Source organism: Erpetoichthys calabaricus, chromosome 18 (assembly GCF_900747795.2).
Source record: "Erpetoichthys calabaricus chromosome 18, fErpCal1.3, whole genome shotgun sequence".
NCBI lineage: Eukaryota > Metazoa > Chordata > Cladistia > Polypteriformes > Polypteridae > Erpetoichthys > Erpetoichthys calabaricus.
In genome coordinates, this window is record NC_041411.2 from 85,424,067 (window position 1) to 85,448,559 (window position 24,493).

At 46.0% G+C, this 24,493-nt stretch overlaps 1 protein-coding gene across 4 annotated transcripts in view; it reads left to right on the plus strand.

Annotated features, from left to right (window-relative positions):
• LOC114668901 (contactin-4-like) overlaps positions 1 to 24,493 on the plus strand; it is a 453,222-nt gene that overhangs the window by 119,780 nt on the left and 308,949 nt on the right. For all 4 annotated transcript variants that reach the window (XM_051921332.1, XM_051921335.1, XM_051921334.1 and 1 more), the window contains exon 2: positions 20,250 to 20,376. In XM_051921332.1, the coding sequence (XP_051777292.1) occupies positions 20,322 to 20,376 (55 nt within the window). In that variant the 5' untranslated portion in view covers positions 20,250 to 20,321. The remainder of the gene's footprint in view (positions 1 to 20,249; positions 20,377 to 24,493) is intronic.

Consider the following 24,493-nt stretch of genomic DNA (forward strand, 5'->3'; position numbering starts at 1 on the left):
TTCATCCTTCTTATTGTGACTTGAGATCAGCCTGCTGGCTTGTCACTGCAGTTCTGCTGAGGCGCTGTCGAGATTTATCACCCTCCAGCTAACATTTGAAAACCAATTCATCTTGAGCACACTGCTGCAAGGCATAACATAATAATGCGGCCATTACTGGATGACCAGGTGGTGGACGCTGAGGAGGTCAGGGGCTTTCACTCCGGGTGCTCCTGTGTTCACATCCTGGTGTGTTTGTAAAGGCTGCCAAGGTCCCACCACCCAGAAGTCCTCCATATTGGTGACGATGACAGCAGCTCAGGAGATTTACCAGGTCATTGTTAATCCTGCGTGTGCCAATCAGCATGCAACACTGCACTGGCACAATTGTTAGTTAAAAGGCGTCATTTCAGGGTAGGGTTGTTATTTTAGGGAAAGAAGTCAGAAGATCTAATAGCTCTGCTCACTGGTCCTCGCTCTGGACAGTGGCGACATGTACAGGTGACCATCTTAACCCTACAGCCCACATATCTATAAAAAGCATGAAAGGTGCCCACAGTTGGAAAGCCAAGATCTCATCACTAACTCGGCTGGAATAAAGAGAGAGACACAACAGTACAAGTGTAAATGCAGTCTTGGAGAATTTTACTTTTACAAAAACTAAAAAGGTGAACAACACATCGCGCGGCGCACCACCAGCCTACTGAGGTGCATGTGAGCAGAAAAAGCAGCCGAACTACAAGTGACACCACTGGGGCTGTAAAGAAGTACAAAGAACACAAAAGGAAGGGTTTGTGTAACCAGAGGTGTGGCACATGTAATGACAAATAAAGAAGTAAAGTTGATACACAAGCACACTGGACCATTAGGGTCATCACATCTGGGAAGAGGTTCACGCCGAGTTGAGTTCTGGTGATGAGGCTCTTTATATCACGTCTGGGGAGGAGGAGGAGGAGGAGGCAGGACCTCCAGTGTAGTGTCGTAGTTGAGGCTTTGTTTTTGGACTTGAGACCCTAAGGTTGTGAATTCCAATTCTGCCACTGACACCATGTGACTGTGAGTCCGTTCTTCTGTACCTTGGGTAAAGAAATAAACGTCAACATTCTTGGGATGGATCGGTCGTGGAGGTGAAGGATGAGACGGTGTCCTCTCCTGTTCTGGGGCTGATTTACCATTCTCATAGCCCTGTAGCTGACCCCCAGTCGCTCGTGTTTGACGGTGCTTCTAGCGGATCAAGCAGCAGGATCTCCTCGACATGTGCGGCTGTTGTACGTAATGACAGACGCGGCCGACTGTACTCGCTATATTGTGTCTCAAGTACGAGATGGTCCAGCCCTTTCATTTGTTAGCGTGATATGCCAGTCAAGTATCCCTGATGAAGTTCATCTTCTGGTTTGGATTTCATACAACATGTTTGACTGGTCTGCTCAAAGTTAGTTAACACTTGTCTGCTGTACGTCTAAATATGTTCACATCATGCTAGCAGTAGGAAACAGGAATTATGGGTTTGTGTCTGTGTGTGCACTTGTACGTACATGAACTGTGTGTAATACATGAGCCGACCACACAAGAATATTACCCAGTGTGCTGTGCTGTGTGTTGCTTTTTTTTTTTTTCCTTAAATGTTTTTTGTCATCAAATCGCCTAAACGTTTCAATGGTTTCTATTCACATTCCTAGTGGAGAATAACAGTAAGTGCATTCAAAAATGAAATTAGGCAGCCGCCCTTCTTCTAGTTCTTCACCTAGTTGGCCTTACATAGCTGGAGCGGAGATCCTGACAACTTGTTTTAAGTAGCTAGCAGTGGGACATTGTGGCTGTCGGCCAAACCGAATGAGCCCACCCGGCTGCATGTTAAATTTGTCTGAGGCGTATTCGCGCTGAGCAGTGTGCCCGCTGCCTAAAGCGCCGCATGCTGTTCACCCTTTGACTGCCTTCGAGCATCGCAGAGCGCGGATCGTAGTAACAACCGCTAGCGTGATGTTCAGTGTTAAAGGGAGTTGTTGCTTCCAGACAGACCTGGGGACAATCGGAACGCATTTGGGATACTCGTGCATAACGGAAATGCTCTTTAACTCTTCATAGCACTCTGAGTGTGCACTCTGTGAGCGAGTGTGGCTGTGTCACCTCCTCTGTCACTCAGTCGCAGTACGTTAGCAGATGGATGGTCGAAGGTGGCAGCAGGGCGTAACATTTGGGACTTACTTTTGGAGTGTTTTTAATTATGTTTGTTTATTAACAGTCGTCACGGTTTTATTTGTAAAGATGAGTCACAGCCAGCCAGCCAGAACTGGGGGGACAGAATGCAGTTCCTGGTTGACCCCTTTGTAAAGCGAATGTGTGTTTTTTGGGTGTTGTGATCGCCGCCATTTCTTACCACACGTTGCTTGGATGTGTTGCCTGGTCTGCTTTTGACAGCACACCACTTCAAGTCTTGGGGTAGTAAAATCTGGACTCCCACCTCCACGCCAGGAAATCTGTGATGTCCATTCATCTTAGGGGGAGTGTAAGCAGACCACGATTTAGCCAGCCAACGGGAGATGGCACCATATTCTGGTGGCATTTAAATCCCATGACATCCTGGTCTTGCAAATGGGAAGACCCCACTGCACTGGGGGTCCTGTCATGAGTGCTGCAGCTCTCCTTTGACCCAGGCTGTCTTGAATTGTTCCAGGCCTGTTCGGTCATCCTTCAGGAGCAAACTGTTGTGGCTGAGGATTGTGTGCCCTTTGCACAGGTCTCCATCATCATCTTCATCATCACCACACTGTGTCGTCAAACCTCCATAGGTTACTAGTAAGCCCGTCCTCAGTGGTCATGTTTCATCACCTGAGGGCACTGATAACAAACATCTTTTTCCAAAGAAGCGTTTGCTGATTACCTTGGTACTTTGTCTTTGGTTTGTAGCTCGAGGCTTTGATCTCTCGACTTGGATTTGTGGTTCTTGCTTGTGTTTTAACAACAGAAATGTTTGCTCTCGTGGTTGTGACCCTGCTTCTCATTTCTGACTATGTCTCTTCTCCTGGCCCCCCTCCTCACTGCTTATCTGGGCACTGTGCTGTTCCCGGTGTACCGCTTGTAGTGCAGACAAGGACAGAGAGGAGGCAAGGATCAGGGAAGCAATGAGAGGGCAACAAAGCGAGGGGCTGTAACTGAAAGAGGCGTCTATGCCCAATATGCACACCGAAAGGCAGATAAATACATGGAAGTGTTAAATACTGTAACACTGACATGTCATCTCAGGGCTCTCCTCAGAGTGAAACATCTGTGAGTTCAAGTGCAGCTCATCTGAGCAAAAGCAAAAAGAAGTCCACTGTGGCCTTCCCAGCAAAATGTCCGCAGACCCAAAATGGAGACTTCAGCTCTCCTGCTTCATGCAGACAGGTGGTGTTATGATGGGAAAACAAAATCCAATAAAATTGAAATGCGCTGTGAAGAGGACACACAATTAGGAAGTCAGGTAAGGTCCAAACCAGAAAGACACCCAGTTTAAAAAGTTAACAAAAATCAAAAAGTGGAGCGTTAAAGAAAATATTTAGTACAGAAAAGCTCGAGGGTGTTTAGAATCCATCACCTCGGAGTCCCTAAGTGAGACGCTTACCCTAACAACATGGCAGCTGCCAACGCAGCCCAATGATGTAACCATCAGTAAAAGTTGACAGAGTAAGCCGCCCTAACTCGGGGTGTTCATTAGAACTGCCATGATTTACTTTATAAGGTAGAAGTGCTCAAGAAATCACAAGAGTCGTGTCAGCCGTTTGAAATATTAAAACACGGGCTTCAGTTTACATTTAAAGTCTAAATATTCTCAATTGTCATAGAAATTTGTCCCCCTCTGGTAGAAGTTTGTAGAGGGCAAATAAAACCATAAAATCGCTGATCTTGAAGTGGTATAAAATGATACCCCACAAGCTTGTCATTTTGAAGCTTCTGGCAGTGGCTCTTAGAGGGTGAGGACCACCAGTAAAGAACCAAATCTCAACATAGGATCATCAACCTCAAAGTAGCATCAAATGACACTTCACACGCCTGTATTACTGTACAGTATTGGATGTTGTGTGACCCCTCGTGTCCCATTAGGGGGTCGGTTGATGTGGCATCACAGTCTTTCTGATCAGACACTTTCTGGTTTGCTCTCTCATGAGGGTGTGATTTCCTGTGCCAAGTGTGGTACACAGTGAAGTGATCTAGAAGGCTAAAACTAGGGGGGATCCCTAAAAAGGGAGACACCGGACAAAGGAAACAGCAGTGATTTAAAGGTGTGACAAAGGGATTCTTAGGATCACAAAACAATTGAAAACTGACCTCCCAAGACAAGGACCGGCTCTCTTTGCTGTATTGGCGCGTTGTGATTTGTGTGATTTTTGTGCATTTGATGTTTTGTTGTGCGTGAGGATTACGTTTCTGGGGTTCATTTTTTATTTGAACTTAACATTTATTTTACTTTGCATCTCGTTTCCTCTGTTTGACCAGGATCACCACGCTGATGAAGTCACTCAAGTGATGATCCAGTAGGACCATGCTCTCCGCACATTCTGTTCCTGTGGATTCGCTTACCCGCTATTATAAAAGTGTCTCGCATTTCATGCCCCCTGTAGTCTAATTGCGCCTATCCGTGGCTAAGAAGCAGGGACGGGCATTGGGGACCATGCGCAGCAAAAAAAAACAAAATCCCAAGGGGCTTATTGTGCGTGAGCGATATCAGGTCTGTGATGCCCTTAGATGCCCACGGCTGCATGCGCATGCTCACTACACTGAATGGATCAGCGTGTGTCCACTCAGCGCCGTGAGGTGTGGGTAAGCTGTTCGTGGTGGGGACCGGGGCCCGCCATTGTAGCCCACAAATGATGTACTCCCGGAAGTGCTGCTCACAACTCACACTGAACTCAAGCTGCCAATCACTGCTGCCGATTGGCCGGTTTAATGAGGTCCTCAGAACGGGCCTGGCTATGGTGGCCGATGGCCTCTGCCGGAGCTCCTAGAAGACAATCGAACTTGATTATGGAGGAAGTAACAGTCATAATAAGGTTTCCATAGGTGAACCTGTGGAAGGATCATTGCTGAGTTTTGAGGGGCGAGAGCAGAGGGCTGGCATGTCTGCCCAACTTGAGCTAACCCCAGTTTCACATAGGACCAACGCTTCAGTAGCCTTCATGTTTTCCATATCCGCCTGATTTTTCGGGAATTGAGAATTGACTGTGTATAAATGCGCATTACCTCTCGGTGGACACAGTTTTTGTGTTGCTTTTCTGAATTCAAGGATGCAGCAGTGCCAGGTCTGTGCTTCTGCTTTCAACTTCTCTTTTGGTTTTTGGTTATTTCTGACTTTATGCTTTTGCCCCCTTGCTCTGCCTGAGCACACCTCTCTCTTGATTAAACATCTCCTCGTGCTCACACTGTCATTATGTTATGTGCACACATACAGACAGTAACATGATGGTCTTCTGTCCTCACCTTCTTGTGGTCCGTTATTAAAAAGACGTGAAGCAGGATGAGGAGCCAGAGACTGGCGCACGTCACACACACATGCCAGTTTAGGGCCACAAGGTTAACTTAACATGCAGGTGGGCAAAGGAATTGTCTTGAAGCACCACAGATGTCACATGTTTGCCGCTGCAACCTTCAAGAGGAGCAAAGTGAAGTTTGACACCAGTCCAGTGCAGGAGTGTAGCTTGGACTTCCAGCCTTAAGGCAAACCGACTCCTGAATTTGTTTAACCTGCTTGACTTGTTTTTTTGAAACTTTGAGGAGCTGGGGCCTACCGGGACACACAAGGAACACAACACAACCTGCTCATCGTTGGGAAGATTAAAGAGGACCCAGGGAGAACACGCAGACTACACAGAGATCGTGAATGAGCCAGCAACTGAACCCTGGTCCTTGGTGCTGTGCGGCTTCAGGCACTAATTAAATAATACGGATCATCATCATCAGGGTTAACCAGCACACCACTTTGCTGTGCTTTGGAGAAAATAAAAAGTTGAAGAGGGTGCCATTGACAGTGAAGAACAAACTCTCTCTAGGCCCATGGTTCAAGTGGCCATTTTTCAACAGCCTGCTACTACAAAGCCAGCATTGCTGTTTGTTTCACGTCGGCGACTTTCAAAGACGCCTAAATTGTTCCCCTTGAGCTAAGAGGTGCCCACTCATCCAAGTCCATGAATACAGAATCGTCCTCTTGAGTCGGCCAAGACGGAAATCCTCCTGTTGAATGCCGAAGCGTCTCTTTCAGAGAAGAGCCATTAACAAGTGTGAACGATGGAGGGATGATGAAGGATGGCCTCGAGAGATTTAACGAGAGCCTCTTGGCGCTCTGCTCCCCTTCACTTGACTTGGTAACCAAGAGTTCACGGCCACAATCAAGTCCTGCACGCCCGGGCTGACTCGAGCAGACAGGTGGAGATGAGAGAAAGGCACCATATAATCGATAGTCGAGGTAGTCCTTAGGCGTGTCATCAGTTCATTATCATTTATTATTGTTAGTTGTGGTTCTCGTCAGTCGTTGCTTTCCAGCTTTGTTTGATTCCTGCCTATGCCAGCTGCTGCCAGGATGTTGCCAGGTGGCCCTGAATCACATTAAGTGTTATGTTTGTTACTTTTTTAATTTGCCCAGTCGTTCAAGTTATTACCCTGTGCACTGATAAGGCTTGTCTTAACACTTGAAAAGTTTGTTCATCCCTGCTGATATTCCTGTGACCCCGGGTTCGAGTCCCCGCCCAATAGAGTTTGCATGTCTTCTCACATACTCTTGTCTGTCTGTCTGTCTGTCTGTCTGTCTGTCTGTCTGTCTGTCTCTGTGTGTGAAAGTGTGCCCTCTGATGAGCTGGTTCACCCTGCTTTATGATGGGCACTGCCAGGATGAGCTCTCCTTCTGGGTATGATAGATATGAGTGTATGTGAAAGACACCGTATGATAGCTAGATACATACATACATACATACAGAGATAGATATTTGTAGCCCACCTTTGTCGTCTTGCTGTTTGTTTATTTCATTTTTCTCCTTTCCAGATCTTTAAAGTGGTCTTCACAACCGGGCAGTCAGCATTCTGTCCCAAAGGCCTCCAAACCAGGAGTTTGCTGTCGTCTCCCTGCACTTGTCAGAGGTGCCACAATGGGTCCTTTCAGGTGCTTTGCTATTTAAGCCTGCATGAATCATCGATCTTTCAATAGCAGGCACCTTCTGAGGGTGGAGGTGGAGTTTAACTGCCGCAAACCAGAGAGCACTATGGCCGCTCACTATCTGCTGTGCTTGAGGCGCTGATGACGGGAGTGCGAGGTGCTCCGTGTCCTGTGTGGCCGCTTTGTGCTAAATGTTGCTTAATGACCGTCCACGTGTCCATGTGTCGGCATAGCTGCTATGCTAATTTCAAGTCCATTTGCCCAAATTCTTTGTCAGAATTGCTTCCAAGTGCCCCCATTTTCATTAGGTAAGATTGAAATGCCCTGTTGAAATCGCCACACTGGTATAAAGCTGTCGTCGTCAACAGCATGGGCAGTACAAGGTGATGCCATTTAAGTGCAGAGATGTGGGTCGAGATGCCAGTCTGTTGGGCAGGTGTGTTGTGAACCTTGTGTGGCTGAGGCTGACTCAATATGTCGGTACGCACATCATATGCCGTGTTTGCCACACACACTATGGTGAACTGCCACTCTGTTTATCAAATCGCATAGTCACCCAGATCATCTTGTTTTGGTACAATAAAGAAATGCATGTTGCCACGCATGCGCGCCTGGGGACCACCTTCCTGGCTGTAGTGAAGCAAGCAGTTCCATCCTGGGGCAAGAGGGGGCGCTGATGCTAACATTATCTTCTCCTTCCTCCTCCACCCCTTCTGGTCTCTGCCCTATAAAGGCAGGCGGTGGCGTGAGATACCCACTTGACACCCATGAAGGACACGGGCCTTGGTTTTGGTTTGGGTTTTTTTTGAGCCATTTGCAGCCTGTCTTTTTTTATGTTGAAATTAATGGGGATGCCAAGGTGGTACCCTAACCATTCCTAGGTATTTGAAGTTGTCTGCTTTCTCAGCCACCAATACAGTGTGTGACTGACAGGGCCTTATCAGCACTCCTCCTGGGCCGGGCAGAGCCCAAGAAATGTGTTCTCATGGCATAAGAATGTATGATCTTAACATAGAAAAGTGAGCAATATATCCTAATAATAATAATAATAATAATAAGCAGGAGTGGAAGATGAACAAGTCCTATGAGTGCAAAGCTCACTGAGCACATGGCCAGGGCCACCGGTGCACATTGACTCTGAATTGAAGTTCACGTCTGCCCCCGGCACCACTCGCACTTACAGGCCACTTAACTTGTTGAAGGGATGAAGAGCAGGAGATGCTTCACCAGCCCTATGGGCAGGTTGTCCAGAAATGCTTGCCAGTCCTTGTGGTCCGACCCTAACTCTACTTCTTGCCCCTTCCTCTCAGGCCTTATAGTTGTCCTCCAAGGTCATTTGTGGGGCTCGACCCTGACGGCAGGCGTTCAGTGGGAAGTTCACAGCCACTCCATGAGAAGTTCAGGTTGCAGCTTCTTCTCAGGTCTGCACAGTCCAGTCACATTTGCCACAATATAAAAAGTTGAGGTGCATGCATGGTGAGCGCAGGCCTCATTTCTAACAGTGAATTGCCCAAGGTGCCTGCTGCGTCGTAAACCGTTATTTGCCTCGCCTCTACCCACCGATTAGGGGGTTTGCGTCTTATTAAAAGCAGCCAGAGCCCCCTATCTGAAATGGCCATTTTGTTTTGCCGAGCACGGAGGATGAGCGGTGGGCGTACTGCTGAATTTGGATGTCGCCTAATACCTTTATCCCTTGAGGTGCAGACATCACAGATTAAGCCCCCCTGCCTCACACAGATGTCTTACTGCATTCTTAGCACATTTGCTTTGCTGTTTATTTGTGAGGCCAGCAAGTTTTTACCTACAGCTCAGGGTATAAGGAGCTTAGCCTCCCCTAGTGAGGAGCTGGAGATTAGCAGAGGCTCTTCGATCAAGTCCAACGATTAGAGGCGAGGCTGCAGGGTGGGCTCCTGCTCTGCATTTGAGGCTGCTGGGATAGGCTCAGGTAGTGATGACTAGAATGGATTAGGTGGGCTTATAAATGAATGCAGGCACTGGACCTCCTTTAGGGTTTCGCGTTCACAGCGGACACTTCACATGTGGACTCCTCATGATGGGTTTGGAGTGCCTTGAATTAAAGTCATTTCTGGGGAACCTTTTCTTGCACTCGTATCTGACAAGGATGGATGAGTGTGTCAAGCAAAGTGCTTACCCCAATGTAAGGGGGATCCACCAATCAAAGCACAGTGCTCGCTAGACCCCGCCCTCTCAGCTTGAACGGGTGAAAGTGACAGTTTTCATGCTGCCTGTGGTGTCGCTGAACTAAATAAATGAAGAAAGAATTCAATAAATACAAAAAGAAATAAGCGAGAAAAAAGATCTGTCCTGACACATTGAGTTATTTGTACTCGTATCGTTGTGTTTTGAGGTGGCACAGTGGCAGTGCCTCGCGGTAAGGAGGGTTCACGTCCCCGTGTCCCTGTGGGCTTCCTTGCAGGTGGATGCTACACATGGTTGAAGTGACCCCCGCACACCCCCCTCTATGTTAGGCACTTTAAGTGTCTTGAGATGCGTGATATAAGCACATTGTCGTCTTGTTCACAGTCCAGGGAGATGCAGGTTAGGTGGACCGTCTGTCTGTCTGTCTGTGTTCACCCTGCAACTGACTGACTGGCCCCCCACCCCAGGGGCTGTGCCCGCCTTGTGCCCAGTGCTGCCTGGGATCGGCTCCCACAGCCCTGCTCAGTGGTGTGGTATCCTTTGTTATTTTTTATTAATTTCTTATCATATTTCACATGCGAGTATTTATTTACATAGTGATTTGTTTGTTTGTTTTTTCTGATATGTTCTTCCATAAGCTACACCATGCCTGCTCATGAACACGCCTAGAAGAGTGTTTCTTAAACGTTTCGGCCCTGTCCTGCTCTGCTTAGTGTCCTCAAGACCCAGAGTCACCACTGACGGTCATCTGGGTGTGACGGTGGAGATCTCTTGAGGAGAGTCATCCTGAGAATTGCTGCAGGGCACTGTTGATCACTTAGAATGGCCATTGCAACCCCTCACAAGACATTTCACATTCCCGCTGAATACAGTGGTGAGTCAGGACTCTGTGTGACCCAAAATCAAGCAACCTGCGGACCAAAATGGGTCCTGACCCCATAGTGTGCAAACTTTGGCCTGTAAGGCGGAGACCTCAAATCCCGCTGTTCCTTGGAGTTTTGCCCGTCTCGTGTTACTCATTGTCCTCAGGTAAGTTGCGTCTTTTGATCGAATGTCTGTCGAGTCTGTTCATTGACAGTTCACGCTGCCAGACACACCGCTGACTTCCTTTGAATGGGAATCAGTGGGCTGCAGGGTTGCCTGCTTACCTGACAAACATCTCAGTAACTGTAGGGGCTCTCAGGTTCACTTCTGGGGTACCACCATGGCTGCTGCTTTTCATTTGTCACATTTAGAAGAAAATTTTAAATTGCATTTGTTATTTTTAATTTACTGTAATTGAAAGTGTAGAGCGAGCACACATACAATGGTGATGAAGACTAAGGGGGTGCTGTGGCTCCTCCCCCTGCCTTCTGTCTTCTTCTTTGTGCTCATTTCATTATCGTTCAGCACTCTTAGGTATTTTTTTATTATTATTTGTCTCATTAGATATTTTGTGTCAGTTGTATTTAGTCTCTGTGTGGTCCTTGTTGTTTGTGGGGGGTTTTCCCCAAGAGGCCGGGCCACCCTTTAAGGTACCGCCCCCCGTGCCTATAAAGGCTGCTGGGTCCTGAAGTGTGTGAAGCCCCCTGGCAGTTGGTGGAATTGCAGGCGTTGAGCTCCTTGTGATGTTCAATTTCTTGTGCCTCTTTGGGACTGGATGTTTGGAGAGTCTGTATACCTGGAGTGCTTATTTATGTATTTTATTATTATTATTATTATTATTACTACCAGGCTTCTTTTAACTTCTCCTGTTTGTTGTCTGGTACAAATCTTGTAATCGATATTTAACCCAGTTCCTATTGTCCAAATGACTTACTCACTTCCTATGACAATACATGAATCAATAATCGGTTTCACTAATTGACCAATTTATCCATGTTAATTAAGAAATGAATTTTCATATGAAGAACAGTTTAAGATTTCACCAATAGATGGCGCTAGTAACAGAGAGAAATATTAAAGCACAGGCGTCAAATTCCAGGCCTGGAGGGCCGCAGTGGCTGCAGGTTTTCATTCTAACCTTTTTCATAATAAGTGACCAGTTTTCACTGCTAATTAACTTATTTTCTTTAGCCCTGTTTTAAGGATTCAGTCCCCTGAATTGATTCTTTTCTTCATTAAATGACAGCCAAACAGAAATTAGACATGAAATGAGCAAACAGATTATCAATTAAACTGGGGATTCAAACTCCAACCAATTTCACTCCAACCAGTTTCTTAATGAGATGCTGATTCTTGTTGTTAATTGAACCTGTCATTTAATTCCATGGCTTGTTGCTGCTCTCGTTCTGCCACAGCAGACGTTTCCAAAACTGTTGATTGTCTGTTTTACTGAGACCTTCACCCTTCTTTATTTTCAGCTATTGTGTGATGGGCACAGGGGAGCTGGTCATGTGGCTGCTTGTTTTGTGTCTCATTATTGTTTGGCTGCTAATTAAGGACAAAGAAACAACTAAGGGGTCTGAGTCACGTCAATTAAAACAAAGGCAAAAGAAGTTAATTAGCAGCAAAAACTGATCACTAATTAAGGAGATGGTTAGAATGAAAACCTGCACCCACTGCGGCCCTCCAGGACCGGAGTTCGACACCCCTGTATTAAAGGAAGTGTTAAAATATTGATTACAAAATTATACTAAAACAAACAAACAAGACTAAAAAGTTGAAAATTATATATATATATATATATATATATATATATATATATATATATATATATATATATATAAAATACTTTTTAAAAACCACACTTAAGTTAAAAAGTGTACTAAAAAGTAAAAAATAAGTCTCTCATACATGACTCGTAAAATAAAAGTGTGGACGCTTTTCAATCAACAAACATTCAAAAAACACTTCTTAAAATCTTAGAAAAAGCTAAGGACTGTGATGGCAGCCTGCTTCACTTCAGCTCCATATTCTCTCCTTATGCACTGATGTCATTCTTCACTCCGTGCTGATTTCAGAGACAAATAAAGTTAATAAAGAGGGACGAAGACAGTTTGACGAGAGGTTTGTGACGAGCACCGAGGAGCCCATCTGTCTTATTTGTAAAGTAAAGGTGGCGCGAGGGCACCGTTGATCTGTTCTGCCAGCACTGGGTGTGTACTGTAAAGTGTAATTTGTGGGCCTCAGTTAAACCGCATACAGCTGACTGACTGCAGGCCTTTAACTCATTTGTCGTGCAGGGAGATCCTTTAATTAAAACCCAGCGCCATCCTGATACTTGTGAATGTCTCCGGCAGGCAGACAGAGATGAAGGCAATCCCTGCCGTGTCTGGTGATAATCAAAGTGGGCTTTGGGGTGATGGCGGTACGAAAGCCAGTGCCATAGTGGACACTTACCGCTCCCCGCCACTGTCGTTCATTTTTGGTATGTTTAAGCCCCCTGATGAAGAGGTGTTGTTTAATTATAGCAGAATGCCAGGCTGTCTGTGCCTGACTGTTTCAGACCTACACAGAGAATTTGATCTTCACCGTAGTCCGTTGGGGATTAAATGTGCAAACCGGAACCATGGAGTGAATTCATTTAGCCTTGGATAAGCAGAATCACAGCGTGCAGGCATTGTGAAGCTGGCTGGCTGCTCTGGCAGCAGGGCACGTGACGCTATGGTGGCACGGAGAGAAGAGACAGATTTCTCCTTGTAAGCAACGTCAGAGTTTGCGGATTTGCCTGGGAATTCTGAAACTGTGAAGGGGCAGGAAATGCCCGGGGGTGACATTACCCACAGGCAAGTGACGGATAACAGGCGAGGCGAGGACAGGACAGGAGAGAGCTGACATTTCTGTGGCTGACAGAGAAGATGAACGAGTGCCACGCTGAGCTCTGGTCACAGGGCTCCTCTGTTCTTCTCCTGAATGGCCGTTTGCTGCCCTTCACCTTTAATGGATGTTTTGAATCTTCCCTCATGACGACTGTAATGATCACTGCTGTCTTATGGTATGTGGGATGTCCCGAGGAGGCCAATCTCCTGCTCTTGAGATGGCAGCTCATCAGGTATTTTTGGTTGCCCGTCTTCAGGGAGCTCTGACTACAACGGGCCGTTGTGTTCCACATATTTCAATGTCTTTGGATTTGCTTCCCCTGAGAGGGGCGTTTGCGTCCGCTACACCAATGAGTGGTCATCCTCTCCTACTCTAATTGTGGAGTGCCTTGTGTGGTAGACTTGCTCTAATGGAGTGATTAGCGTTTATAGCTTTGCCCAACATGGCAGCGATGTTCGCAGTCTCAATGACATTTGCAGGCTGGCAATTACGCCAGTGGTCAGTCACTTGCAGGCTAAGCTCCGGAGGCATCAGGCAGGGCAGGTCAGCAGCTATCTGATTGTGCCATTGTGGGACTTGCTTAGGTGATAGTACTGAGCATCCAGTAACAATATGGCCGACGTGCCCCTCTTGAGGGGGCTCCTTTGATGACAGCATGTGCTCAGTGCACCATGAGAAGACTCTCTGTCTGACCGGTGCTTCACAGCCACCCATTGACGTAGGTGTACCAATAATAATGGGTTTGAATTGCACACCTCGTCATTGTCTGTCTGTGTGGAGCCCATATCTGACCTGCCATTCATGTTGTAGGCAGCCCCAAAATGTGAGGGTGTGTGCATGAGTGGGCCTTGTGACGGAGTGGCACCCTGTCCAGGGCTGCACCCACTGCTATAGGGTTAGGCTCTGGCCTTTCTGTGACTTTATTTTGGAGTTTGAGAATGTCATAGGATCAGATTACTATTACGATTATCGAGTTAACGGCAAGCACATTTCCTTCTGTATTGTGCCCAGGTGCCAATCTGAACACCAAACATGAGGCCTTCAACTTGTACTGAAGAACCCAACAAAAACCCAAGGGTTTAGAAGCAAGGGATGGATGACGGCATGGCACAAGCCTTAATTAATTAGAAGACTGGCACCCTTTGGCCAGCTGACCAGGCCAGCGCCCACGCCTGCAGCCTCCGTGTTAATCATCTCCACATTTACCGCTCAGTTTGGTTGTTGCCTTCCTTCATTAAGTTCTTGTTTTCGCTCATTTTGTTGTGGGCAGGCTCCTCACACGTCGATACGCTTCACCTCCTGCACCGCAACGTGAAGACGACTCGCAGGAAAAGGCAAAGGGCCGTGCTCATAATTTCAACATTTTGTTCAGATTGTAACACAAGGGAGTTCCTTTTGTTTGTGATCCTCGAGGAAATGTTTAGTTAATCAGGCCTATCAGACCTTTCTCCTGTGAAGAAAATCAACAAAACAAAGTGAACCAAACATGAAGCCGTTACACTTGAGTCCGACTGATTAGTCATGACAGAGAGGAGCCCAGCTTGTGAGTGAGGTGTGGAAGGGCTTAGCAGCTACGGCGCAGGCTGTGCACACTGAGGGTGGTGCGTGTGTGTGTGTGGGCGCCTGTGTGTGTGTGTGTGTGTGTGGGCGCGTGCAGCGGTTTGGACAAACTGCTAACCTGTGAGGCCAGGTGGGCTATATAGGGGCTGAGGAGCTGGATGCCACTTGAATGACCCGCCATCACAAGGGTGTCAACCATATATTTAATACTAAGAATATCATCATCATCATCGCCCTTGGCACTCCAGCCCGTGTCCAACGCTGACATCGATGGCTCGCAACGGACTGCAGGTTGGTCAGCACATACAAGTAAGATTTTCATGGGACAACAAAACCCTAGAAATCTTTGGTGCTGACCTGTGTTAACCTTACAGAATTCTGTCAAGTCGTCAGTTTAGGGCTTTATGTATTTTATTGTTGGTTCTGAACTATTTGGTGTTTTAGTTTTACATATTTCTGTGTGCTATTTAGTGCCGGTGTGTTTTCTGCTGTGTGTGTTCGTGTGCCTTGTTGGTGGCTCACCTGCCTCTCCCCGTCAAGTCGATGCCCTCTGCCCTTTAATGCCTGAGACTACAAGCAGTCCCTTGCGGTTCATTGAATGCTTTCTTGTAAATGTACTACTTGGATTGGATTGCTGACTTTGTGCTGTGGGTTTGATTTCGCCTTCTAGATTTGTGTTTTTGGGACTTGATTGCCTTGTCGTTTCAGGCAACCCCTTTTCGTTTTGTGCTCCTGGAGCCGTTTTTGTTGTAAATAAGATTTATAAAGATCCTGTGTTTGCCTTTTCATGCCTAGCAAAGGTTTGGCATTAAACCACAACCCAATGGGCATTTGGAGTTATCTTTGGGACTCTTTGTGCTTTAGGAACCCCAAAGTTCATGACATCTACTCACCAGAAACCTCTAACCTGTCTGTCCCCAGCCAGCCATCCGCCCCTTCGACATCACTCCTCCACCCAGGGGGCTGCCAGTCAAACATCAAGCCTAGCCCAGCCACCTGCCAGTCAGATGTCTCGCCCCGCCCTGCCCCGCCAGCTGCCTGACTGATAGCCCTTCTTCTCCTCATGATAATTTATGTAGTATGTGTTTATGACAAATGTGTTCTGAGATTGTTCAGGTTTGGAAGACGGACATTTTGTGTTAAGGCTCTTCTGATTACTAATCATGACATCGAAGACGGGCACATGCAAGTAGGAATTTCACCAGCCGTTCTCTACATGTGACAATATAAAGCTACAATACTGATATGTGGTGTATTAAAATCTCATGAAATGAAATAAAGTTATCAATTTATAGTTAATCTGCCCACCAAACCTGTTAACCTGTCTACCCCCACCATGCTAACTACCACAGAAACATCTGTCACCACTCGGGCATCTATGTAGCTCCATTCAGCCTGCTGGCACTCAAGCATCTCAGGCCCACCCAGCCGACTGTCTTACTAACATCCCTCCTCATTTAACTGCGTTCACTTTGTATAGATGTACAGTATGTGACATTAGTGACCCTACAGAGCTATGATGACCTCATAATTGAGTGATGGCGTTTAATAAAAATATTAGGCTCAGGGATGGACATGGTGTGACCTGGAGATGCCCATGATGCTTGAGGGGTTGGCCATAGTTTCAGATTTATGTCTTGTTTTAGTTTGGGAAAATGGTTCAAAGGTTTTAAGAGAAAATAAGCAGGCAGGAATCAGAGAGGAAAGGTCCAATACTTCAGTTGTTTACTTGTTCAAATATAATATCAGTTACATACAATATAATAGCAATATACATGCAGATATAGGAATTGTACTATTGACTCACAGTAGTACAGATATATGAATTATACTATTGATTTACAGTAATATATATATATATATATATATAAATTATACTATTGATTTACAGTAATATATATATATATATATAAATTATACCATTGACTTACAGTAATATATATATATATATATATATATATATATATATATATGAATTATACTATACTTACAGTAATATCAAAAGACCCAGAGCCATCATCCTAGACCAGTAGACTGAGGGAGCCCGCATGTCAGTCTCGTCAGAGGATCAACTCGTGAGCCTGGTCCAATACCGGGCGGTGTGCACGTTCCCCACGGTTGAGCTTCCGAAGAAACTGAGGGCGGAACCTTCCCTTATATACTAATTGAGTGTCCTTACCCAAAATGGCTTACGTGTAAGCAGTGTATACAGAAGTGATCAGTTTCAGCACACACCCTTCCACGGGACGCAGTATTGTTTTTCTTCTACTTGGCCCTCACTGAGATGGTGCCTAGTATCAGAAGACACACAATAACAAGCGTTGCTTGCAATGAAGCCCCTCGAAGTGAAAAACAAGTACATGGCCTTGACTGTATTCCCATAACATTCTGAAACTCTTTATGAGAAGCAAGTTTTTGAACATTCTTTCGCTATCATCCCAAACATTCCAATCTTTGTAGCTGGTTTTGCACTGAAGCGACCAACCCCCCCCCCCCTCTTACTCCTTTATTTCATCCCTTCTCCTGTTACAGAGAAAACTTTTTTTATTACATGTCTATTAAAAGTTCCCTGCCAATAGTGCTGTTTTTGTTTTGGCATGGTCCTCAGGTTTAATTTTATATAGCGCCTTTCTCTACAGGACATCGCCTGTGCAGATACATCCCACAACATGTCCATCTTGTCTGTGCTGTCCATCACAGGCAGGTGCAGCGGCACACAGTGGGTCAGAGGTGAGGACTGAACTGGCAGCTTTGTGGGTAGCAGTCGGCCTCCCTCTGTCTCCTTGGCACCCTAATTTTAGAGCAGTGTGTGATGAAGGGGAAAACGCAAAGGTGACGTGGAGACTTGGCGCTCGGGGTGGCTGAGACGGAGATGCCGCCTCCTCGTCGTCCTTCTCTGCCGAACTTCACTTTCTTAAAGGGCTCTTAAGCTCCATTAATCTTGGAGGACTATTTTTAATTTTGCGCACCTTCCTTTGTCCTTTTGCTGTGATTTCTTTCAAAGCCGCTCGCTGACCTTGCCTCGCTGTGCACTCTTTACTGCCAATTGCCTGATTTTTCAAATTGTTGTCTAAAGTGCCTTATTATGGTATGGCAGGTCTTCAAAAAGATGACAGGTAAATTAATAGCCAGGGTAGCCCTCAGTGTGAAGTGTCTGTTTTAAGCAATTTCATGCCCGCTCTGCTCAGCGGTCCGCTTGCTGATAATGTGCCAGTCCTGGACGTTCAGCGTCAAGTTGGGGTGCGGGTTGCATTTTTAACTGCTCTGTCCACAAAGATCCAATTACCAGATGCAATTAAGTGCACTTGAGCACAGCGATCCTTATTCTGCTGTGTAAATCAATGTTGTTGTTGGCCATGGAGAGAAGCCCACGCTGTCCCGTTCAGGGCTGTGGGGGCAGCATTTCAGCAAGGAAAGGACCAACCCTGCAAGGGGCGCAGGTGCGCCTGCCTCTGGGCACACGTACTCATCACTTGAGAGCTTTGAGGATCGCTACGGTCCAGAGCCCCGCCATGCTGCTGCCCTCGTGGAGTTCTGGGGGTACCCCACTTTCTTTTCCTTCTGCCAGTTATGTAAGATGAGTTAACTGGCAGCTCTAAACCTGTTCTGTGTTACTGTGATGGGTTGTCTCCCTCCTTTGGTCCAGTAATGTCCCTCGTGACGCACAATCGGTTAAGGTGGAAAAACAACAGGAATGTAGGAAGCCATTACAGGCCTGGCAGCACTTGGCACAAGGTGGGAACTCCCCCTGCATGGAGCCCAGAAGTCACTTGCTGGCACACAACGCCAGTGTCCCACATAGACACTGATTTGAACCTGGCTCTCTGATGCTGTGGAGCACCAGTGTCTTTTTATTTTGACTTATTAATTTCGGTGGTCTCTGACCAATGTTATGCTACACTGGTGTTAAAACTCTGTGTGGTCCTGTGAGCCCACCTACAGTGGAGGGTGCGCTATGTCATAATGTACTGATTGCATGTTTTCATTCCAACAGACGGTGCATCACAAATATTAGCTCTGCTGTTAGAAACACACGACCAAATGAGGCAACAGACAAACTGACACTGTAAGATTTAAATAGAAAAAAAATATCGGAAATCAAAAAGAGTAACAGAAGGAGTGCTAATGTTATTCAAAGTCTCGAAGCATTCTGGTGATCTCTCATTAATGTGGAAAAATCAGAGCAGGAATACATTGCATAAATAAAAAGTAAATTTCAATAACAGCTAAAGAGAACACACTTTGAGACCCCCACTATTGGTGGGCTCCAGTGGGTTTTGCACTTCCTCTGTCAGCCTTTTATTAGTTTCTCGTGGCACCAGCCGTTGGAATGCATTTTATTAGTACATGCAGCAGTTGCCCTTGAATGGGCATGTCGAGAGGGACGTCCTCAGGGGGAGTGGCAGGTTGCATTTCTGCTTGGTTACATTTGTTTTCGATTACATGACGCTTCTGCACGTGATTGAAAGGGGACAGTTGAGTTTTATTTTCACAACAACACATAGGAGCCTTGAGCAAAATGCAGTGATGCAGCCATTTTCTACTAGGAAAGAACTCCAAAACCCAAGAATCCAGATGGCGGTCAGAGGACAGTGGGCTCTACATGCCTTAGTCCTCACCACCATGTTGATTCTTGGGATTTGAGAGTAGGAGCTTCACTGGTCTCCTCTTTTCTGGTGTTTTTATATGGAAATGGCAGCATTGTTTCAGGCCGTGATTTGTTCAAAGCTCCCGCATGGTAAAGGACCTTTTCGATATTTAAATAAAGAACAATGGTGACTGTTACCATTAAGTAGAAGAGTGACAGCGGACAGGTCCGGCTAGTATAGATAATAGCCTACAGTAAATCTAGTGTATGTATACTATATGTAGTAATAATCACAACAACTGGCTACTTGGCACAGTGGGGTCTGGCACCAGCCTGGTCTTCACCATTTAATGAGTTAAAAGAAAATGGAGAAATCTGCAGAAGTGAGTGCTAATTCTTCTCAAATTGGTGGGTTCAAACTGAATGTCTACTTTTGGAAGTCTCGGGGGTTTTACAGGGACCACCCAGTAGGGGCAGAGCCTCTTGCTCAGAGTGATGTCAGAGACCATCCAACATTGCAGGTAGGTTAGCGAGAGCACCCCCTCTTGGGCCGGAGTAGAAAGCCCTTCAGATGTGTCCTCTGCGTATGTGCTTGACAGATAGAGATAGGTCATAGGTCACTGGGGGTGAGGAGATATTTGCTAATGTATGGTCTCCGTGTGGGGTAGGGGTTCCTTTTCCAGTATCATATCATGGTGAGGACTTCATCGTCCTGAGGATGGTAATCTTGAGGTTGATTTTAATCCTGTGTCTTCTGCTGCTTGTCCTGTGTATTTCCTTTCCCATTTTCTCTTCTCTTCCTTTTCTTTTTCTTACTCCCGTCCTGCCAGTTTTCCCACAACATGGCCGCTGTGCTCATCGGACTGTCAAATCTGCAGCTCCTGCTCCGTTTTCCTGCTACATTAAGAACGCAGGCCAAATGCAACTTGTGCCTTTTGCTGGCTCTTTGCTAGGGGGCTCGATTCATTATCGGAGTGGGCGCCTTTTAATGCAGGATGTTTAACCTTTTCAGGCGTCACAAATGACTGGGCTAAGATTTTATGATAGGCAGAGTGTTTGTCCCCCTGATTCTGACAGTTTTTATTTTTTCTCTTTTAACAGATTAAAGGCAGAAAACAGGATTGCCGTTCCTTGTGATTGGATGGGAGCCGATTTTGACCTTAGAAACCGAAAATGATGTTGCTATGGAAACTGCTGGTGCTGCAATCATTCATGGGCTGCCTTGCAGGTAGAGTGGCTCATTAACAACTTTTGATGCAAACATACCAGAACATTCTTTTTGAAGTTTATCTTCTTATTCATATGTATTGAGGACAAATTCCAGTCTAAATGTCATTATTTAAGATGCAGGAAAGCCAAAGCTGTGGAAAAAGGGGTTTAATAGCCTACTCGTGGGCTTCTAAATGCGCGAGGAGATGGAAATGCAAGGGTTTGCCTGAGTGCAGATTTCTTTTCCAGGTTTGAAGGCAATCGTTTACTGCCGCTTGTCACTTGGAGTGAAGAGAGACGGCGTGTGGGGCACATGCGCCGTGTCAGGGGGCTTATTGCCTGTGTAGCTTGCTGCTCGATTCTCATTGCTACTCTTTACTTTTACTGACGTGTCAGTTTATTTGTTGGTTCTTTGAGGTGGTCGCCAGGCAGACATCGGGCTTTTCTTTCATAAGTTCTTGAAGTTGGTGGAAACTTCTCTACTATCTGTGCCATCTCTGGTAAGCCAGCTGGTGCTAAGGTTCTCCCGCTACTTTGATTCAGATGTGGGTCTTCAAAATGGGTGACTGGTAACCAGGATAGCCTTTACTATAGCGCTGATGATGCCGGGCTCCATGACCCGATGCTGTGCTTCTGACTGCTATGGTGTCCTGCATGCTGCATTTCTTCTCTAAAAGACAGAGTTAAATTGAAATGGAAATTGAATGGATGTGTAAATATAGACATGGCTGACGAGATTGCAGGGTCAGGGGAATGGCCGGTCCTGCAACACCAGGGAGCCCTTTATGTGCCAGTGTGATGAAGAAGGGGGCCTCTAGCAGACCGTAGACCTCGTTGTGTGTCAGGAAGTTGCTTCTGATGGTGTGTCCTCCTCTTGCCCGGCTCCAAATGTAGAACTCATAAATTGGTTTGCTTTTGCCCTGATGTCTCAATTCTGGAGAAGCCCCTGGCTTGAGCCATTCTGATTTTTGTCATATTTTTTGGAGTCAAAGCCTTTCACTGACGGCACGTGTAGGTTTGTGGTTTACTTTTATCTTCTGACATCTGAAAACTTTGAGCCAACTAAAGCAGGTGGACATTGATGCAAGATGAAGCGCTACGTTGTCACGTATTGCACGTCATTTACCTTCCATTGCTGCTTGGCGGCTCAGTGTCATTTCACCAGAGGTAGCATTCAGAGCTACTGTATCAACGTCACACATTTATTAGACATGTCATCTTGGTGGCCCTCTCCACCCAGTTCATCCTCTGCCATTCACTCCACACACTCAGACCCTGTCCAACCCCCCTGGCCCCTGAGTGACTTAGTTTCTTCACATAGTGTTGCTCGTACTTTAAACAGCGCAGCGCATGGACCCCTGGTCGTTTAATGCAGTGTGACATTTATCACTTTTGTTTTCTGTATGAAACACTGATCGCTACATTGGCCCCCTTGATCATTTCATCCTGTGGATACTCGATCGTTTCATGGAGAGACGGGGTCAGCGTGTTGATGAAAAGACCCCTCAGGTTAAACCCTCCCCATTAATTCTTTCTCTTGGTCGTCTTCCTCTCGCTCTGTGACACTCTACTTGAACATTCTCATCTCATCATTCTGATCAATTCCAGCTTTGCTTCATCGTTGTGCCTTCATCAGCCTTACTCCCATGTCCACACTCCTCGTCCTCCTCCTTCTCGCACGGCTTTCCTAAACGTCTCCCTTAGTCTAACTGTGGCACTACTGTGCTGTCCTAAAGTGTTTTACAAATTCAGCCCCTTGGATTCAGATCCCCCAGTCCGGTTGTTGTCCAGACAGGTCCTCTCCCAGGTCCTCCTATATTCCTCCCTGCACCTTTGTGTGATGGACAGGGGCTTTGTCCAGGGTAGGTACCTGCTTTGTGCCCAGTGGTGCCAACATTGCCTTTGTGTCACGTAAGGGTCTGTATTTACAGTATGTTAATGTTATCGTCATATTTTTATGCTCATTGTTGTGTATTGTCCCTCTCGTTGTGCCAGGGTCACAGTGACTTCACTCCTTTTGCCCTGCCCGCTGGTTATAGAAATGCTGAGACATTTCAGTGTTCAGGACGTATTGGGAGTGTTGCTGTTTCCTTGTTTTTGACAGTTCTTTGACATTTTTGCTCTGGTTTGTGGGTTCTGTTTTCTGGATTCATGGATTGGGACTCGTTTGCCTTGGATTGCCCATTTTTAGCATTTCCTTTTTCCTCTTTCACTCTTTTGAGCATTTTGCTTGTATTGTTGTATATATTTTTCTTAAACATCCTTTATATCTAAAGATTCCTTGTTTGCCTTGTTAATACAAGTTGAAGGTTTCCATGATCGTTTTTCCTGGTGGGGCTTTTGTTATATTTTGGGACATGTCTAATTATTTTTGGTTGCAGTTTTGAGGCTGGCTGGATTTGGGGTGAAGCTCCTTGGACAGGCTGGTTAAGTTTAAGGCCCTGCATCTTTGGAGGCCTCACACCCGTCTTGCTGTGTTTGGGACTCCTAATCACAACACACTGGCCGTGGACTGGTTTGAGAATGTGAAGGGGTGCTGGCCTGGTGTCCTCTTTACAGCGCTGCGCGTTTAGGCTTAATTGAAGCTCGCCATATGAAACCTGCCACGTGTGCTGGCTGTGGAGTGAACACATGAAATTGCCTGTAAAACAGTAGATAAATGAATGCCTGTGGGGTGATTTGGCTTTGCCCAGGAGTAAACCAAAGCCTTCAGAGTCTCCCACACAGGCTCCACGTGCGGGCGAGGCCTTCTCAACATGAACGTCCAGAGCTGCATGCACACTGAGCAGCTGATTGCAGCGTAATTGCGTGAATTATAGAAATATTCAGATTATGAACATGCCAGATTTGAGAAGTTTGCACTAAAAGGCTATGCTTATTATTTACCCAGCTGGTAAATACACGGTTTATTTATACCTGGGAGGTAAAGGTGATGTGGAATTTGTGCTCCAAATCCTAATGAGATTGCCAGGAGGTCTGAATGATTACCATTATGGAGGGACTGTTGAAGCTGAGGGAACAGCTGGTTGTCAAATTTCACTGTAATTATAATTTCCTTATTTAGCATGGAATAAAGAATGGGCGGCTTAGAAGAAATGAAAAAAGAGAGCAACACAACAAGAGAGCACTTCCTCATGTCTTATTATCAAGGAAATGACAAAAAAAAGCAGCGTGATTCACCATAATGTACACTAAATGCTGTCATACCGCTAAGAAACGCTTGATAAGGGGGTCAGGCAAAGGACGGCCATGGTCTGAAATCTCCGTCTGCTGGCCGAGCCCATTCAGGGTCACGGGGAGTTGGAGCCTATCCATGGCTGCTGTGGGCCATCATCGGCGCTCTTGTTGTTGTTAGTGTTTCAAACGTTTCATTCTTGTGCATTTTGACCTGCCTTTAGTTGTTGTGCTCTTGTCTTGAGCCGTTGACCTTGTTATTTAGTTTATGACCCATGGCAGAATTTGTTCTTGTGTGTATCTGTATGTCCACAACTCTTACAAATCCCATATCAAATGGCATGTTACACAGATATTTCAATTACATTTGTCATTCCAACAGATGGCACATTACAAACATTTGACACTGCTTGTACGAATCCCACATTAAACGGCATATAACAGAGGCATGCTTTGCATTTTTCATTCCAACAGTTGACACACCACAGTCATTTTTGGCAATGCATTTTACTACTCCAAATGTTTATGATGCACCATCCGTTGGTTTGACAAATGCAATGCATTTTATTACTACTTGCACTGCAGTATCCATTTCAATAGATGACTGTACTGTAAACATTAATGCTGACGTGTGTGTGTTTAGATTTAAACCCATCTTGTATGGGTAGTACAGCTGGAGTACTGTGTGTTTCAATTAGAGTTTTGGGTACCTTCAGTCTGATTTTGTTTCACATTTTTCTGTTTGTGTTAAATACTCTTTTAGATGATGGACAATTTCATTGCGTCTCAGTTTGTCACAATGTGCACAGCAACCAAGGTTGGCACAGCCCGCAGCACTTCACAGGGAAGTGTGCCATGCTGCAGTCCCACACACACTCCCATTTAGATGGGCAAGTCTGGCCAGTGCGTGCCTGGCAGACATCATCAAGCAAGGGGCAGAAACCAGCCCTGTAGGAGGTGTC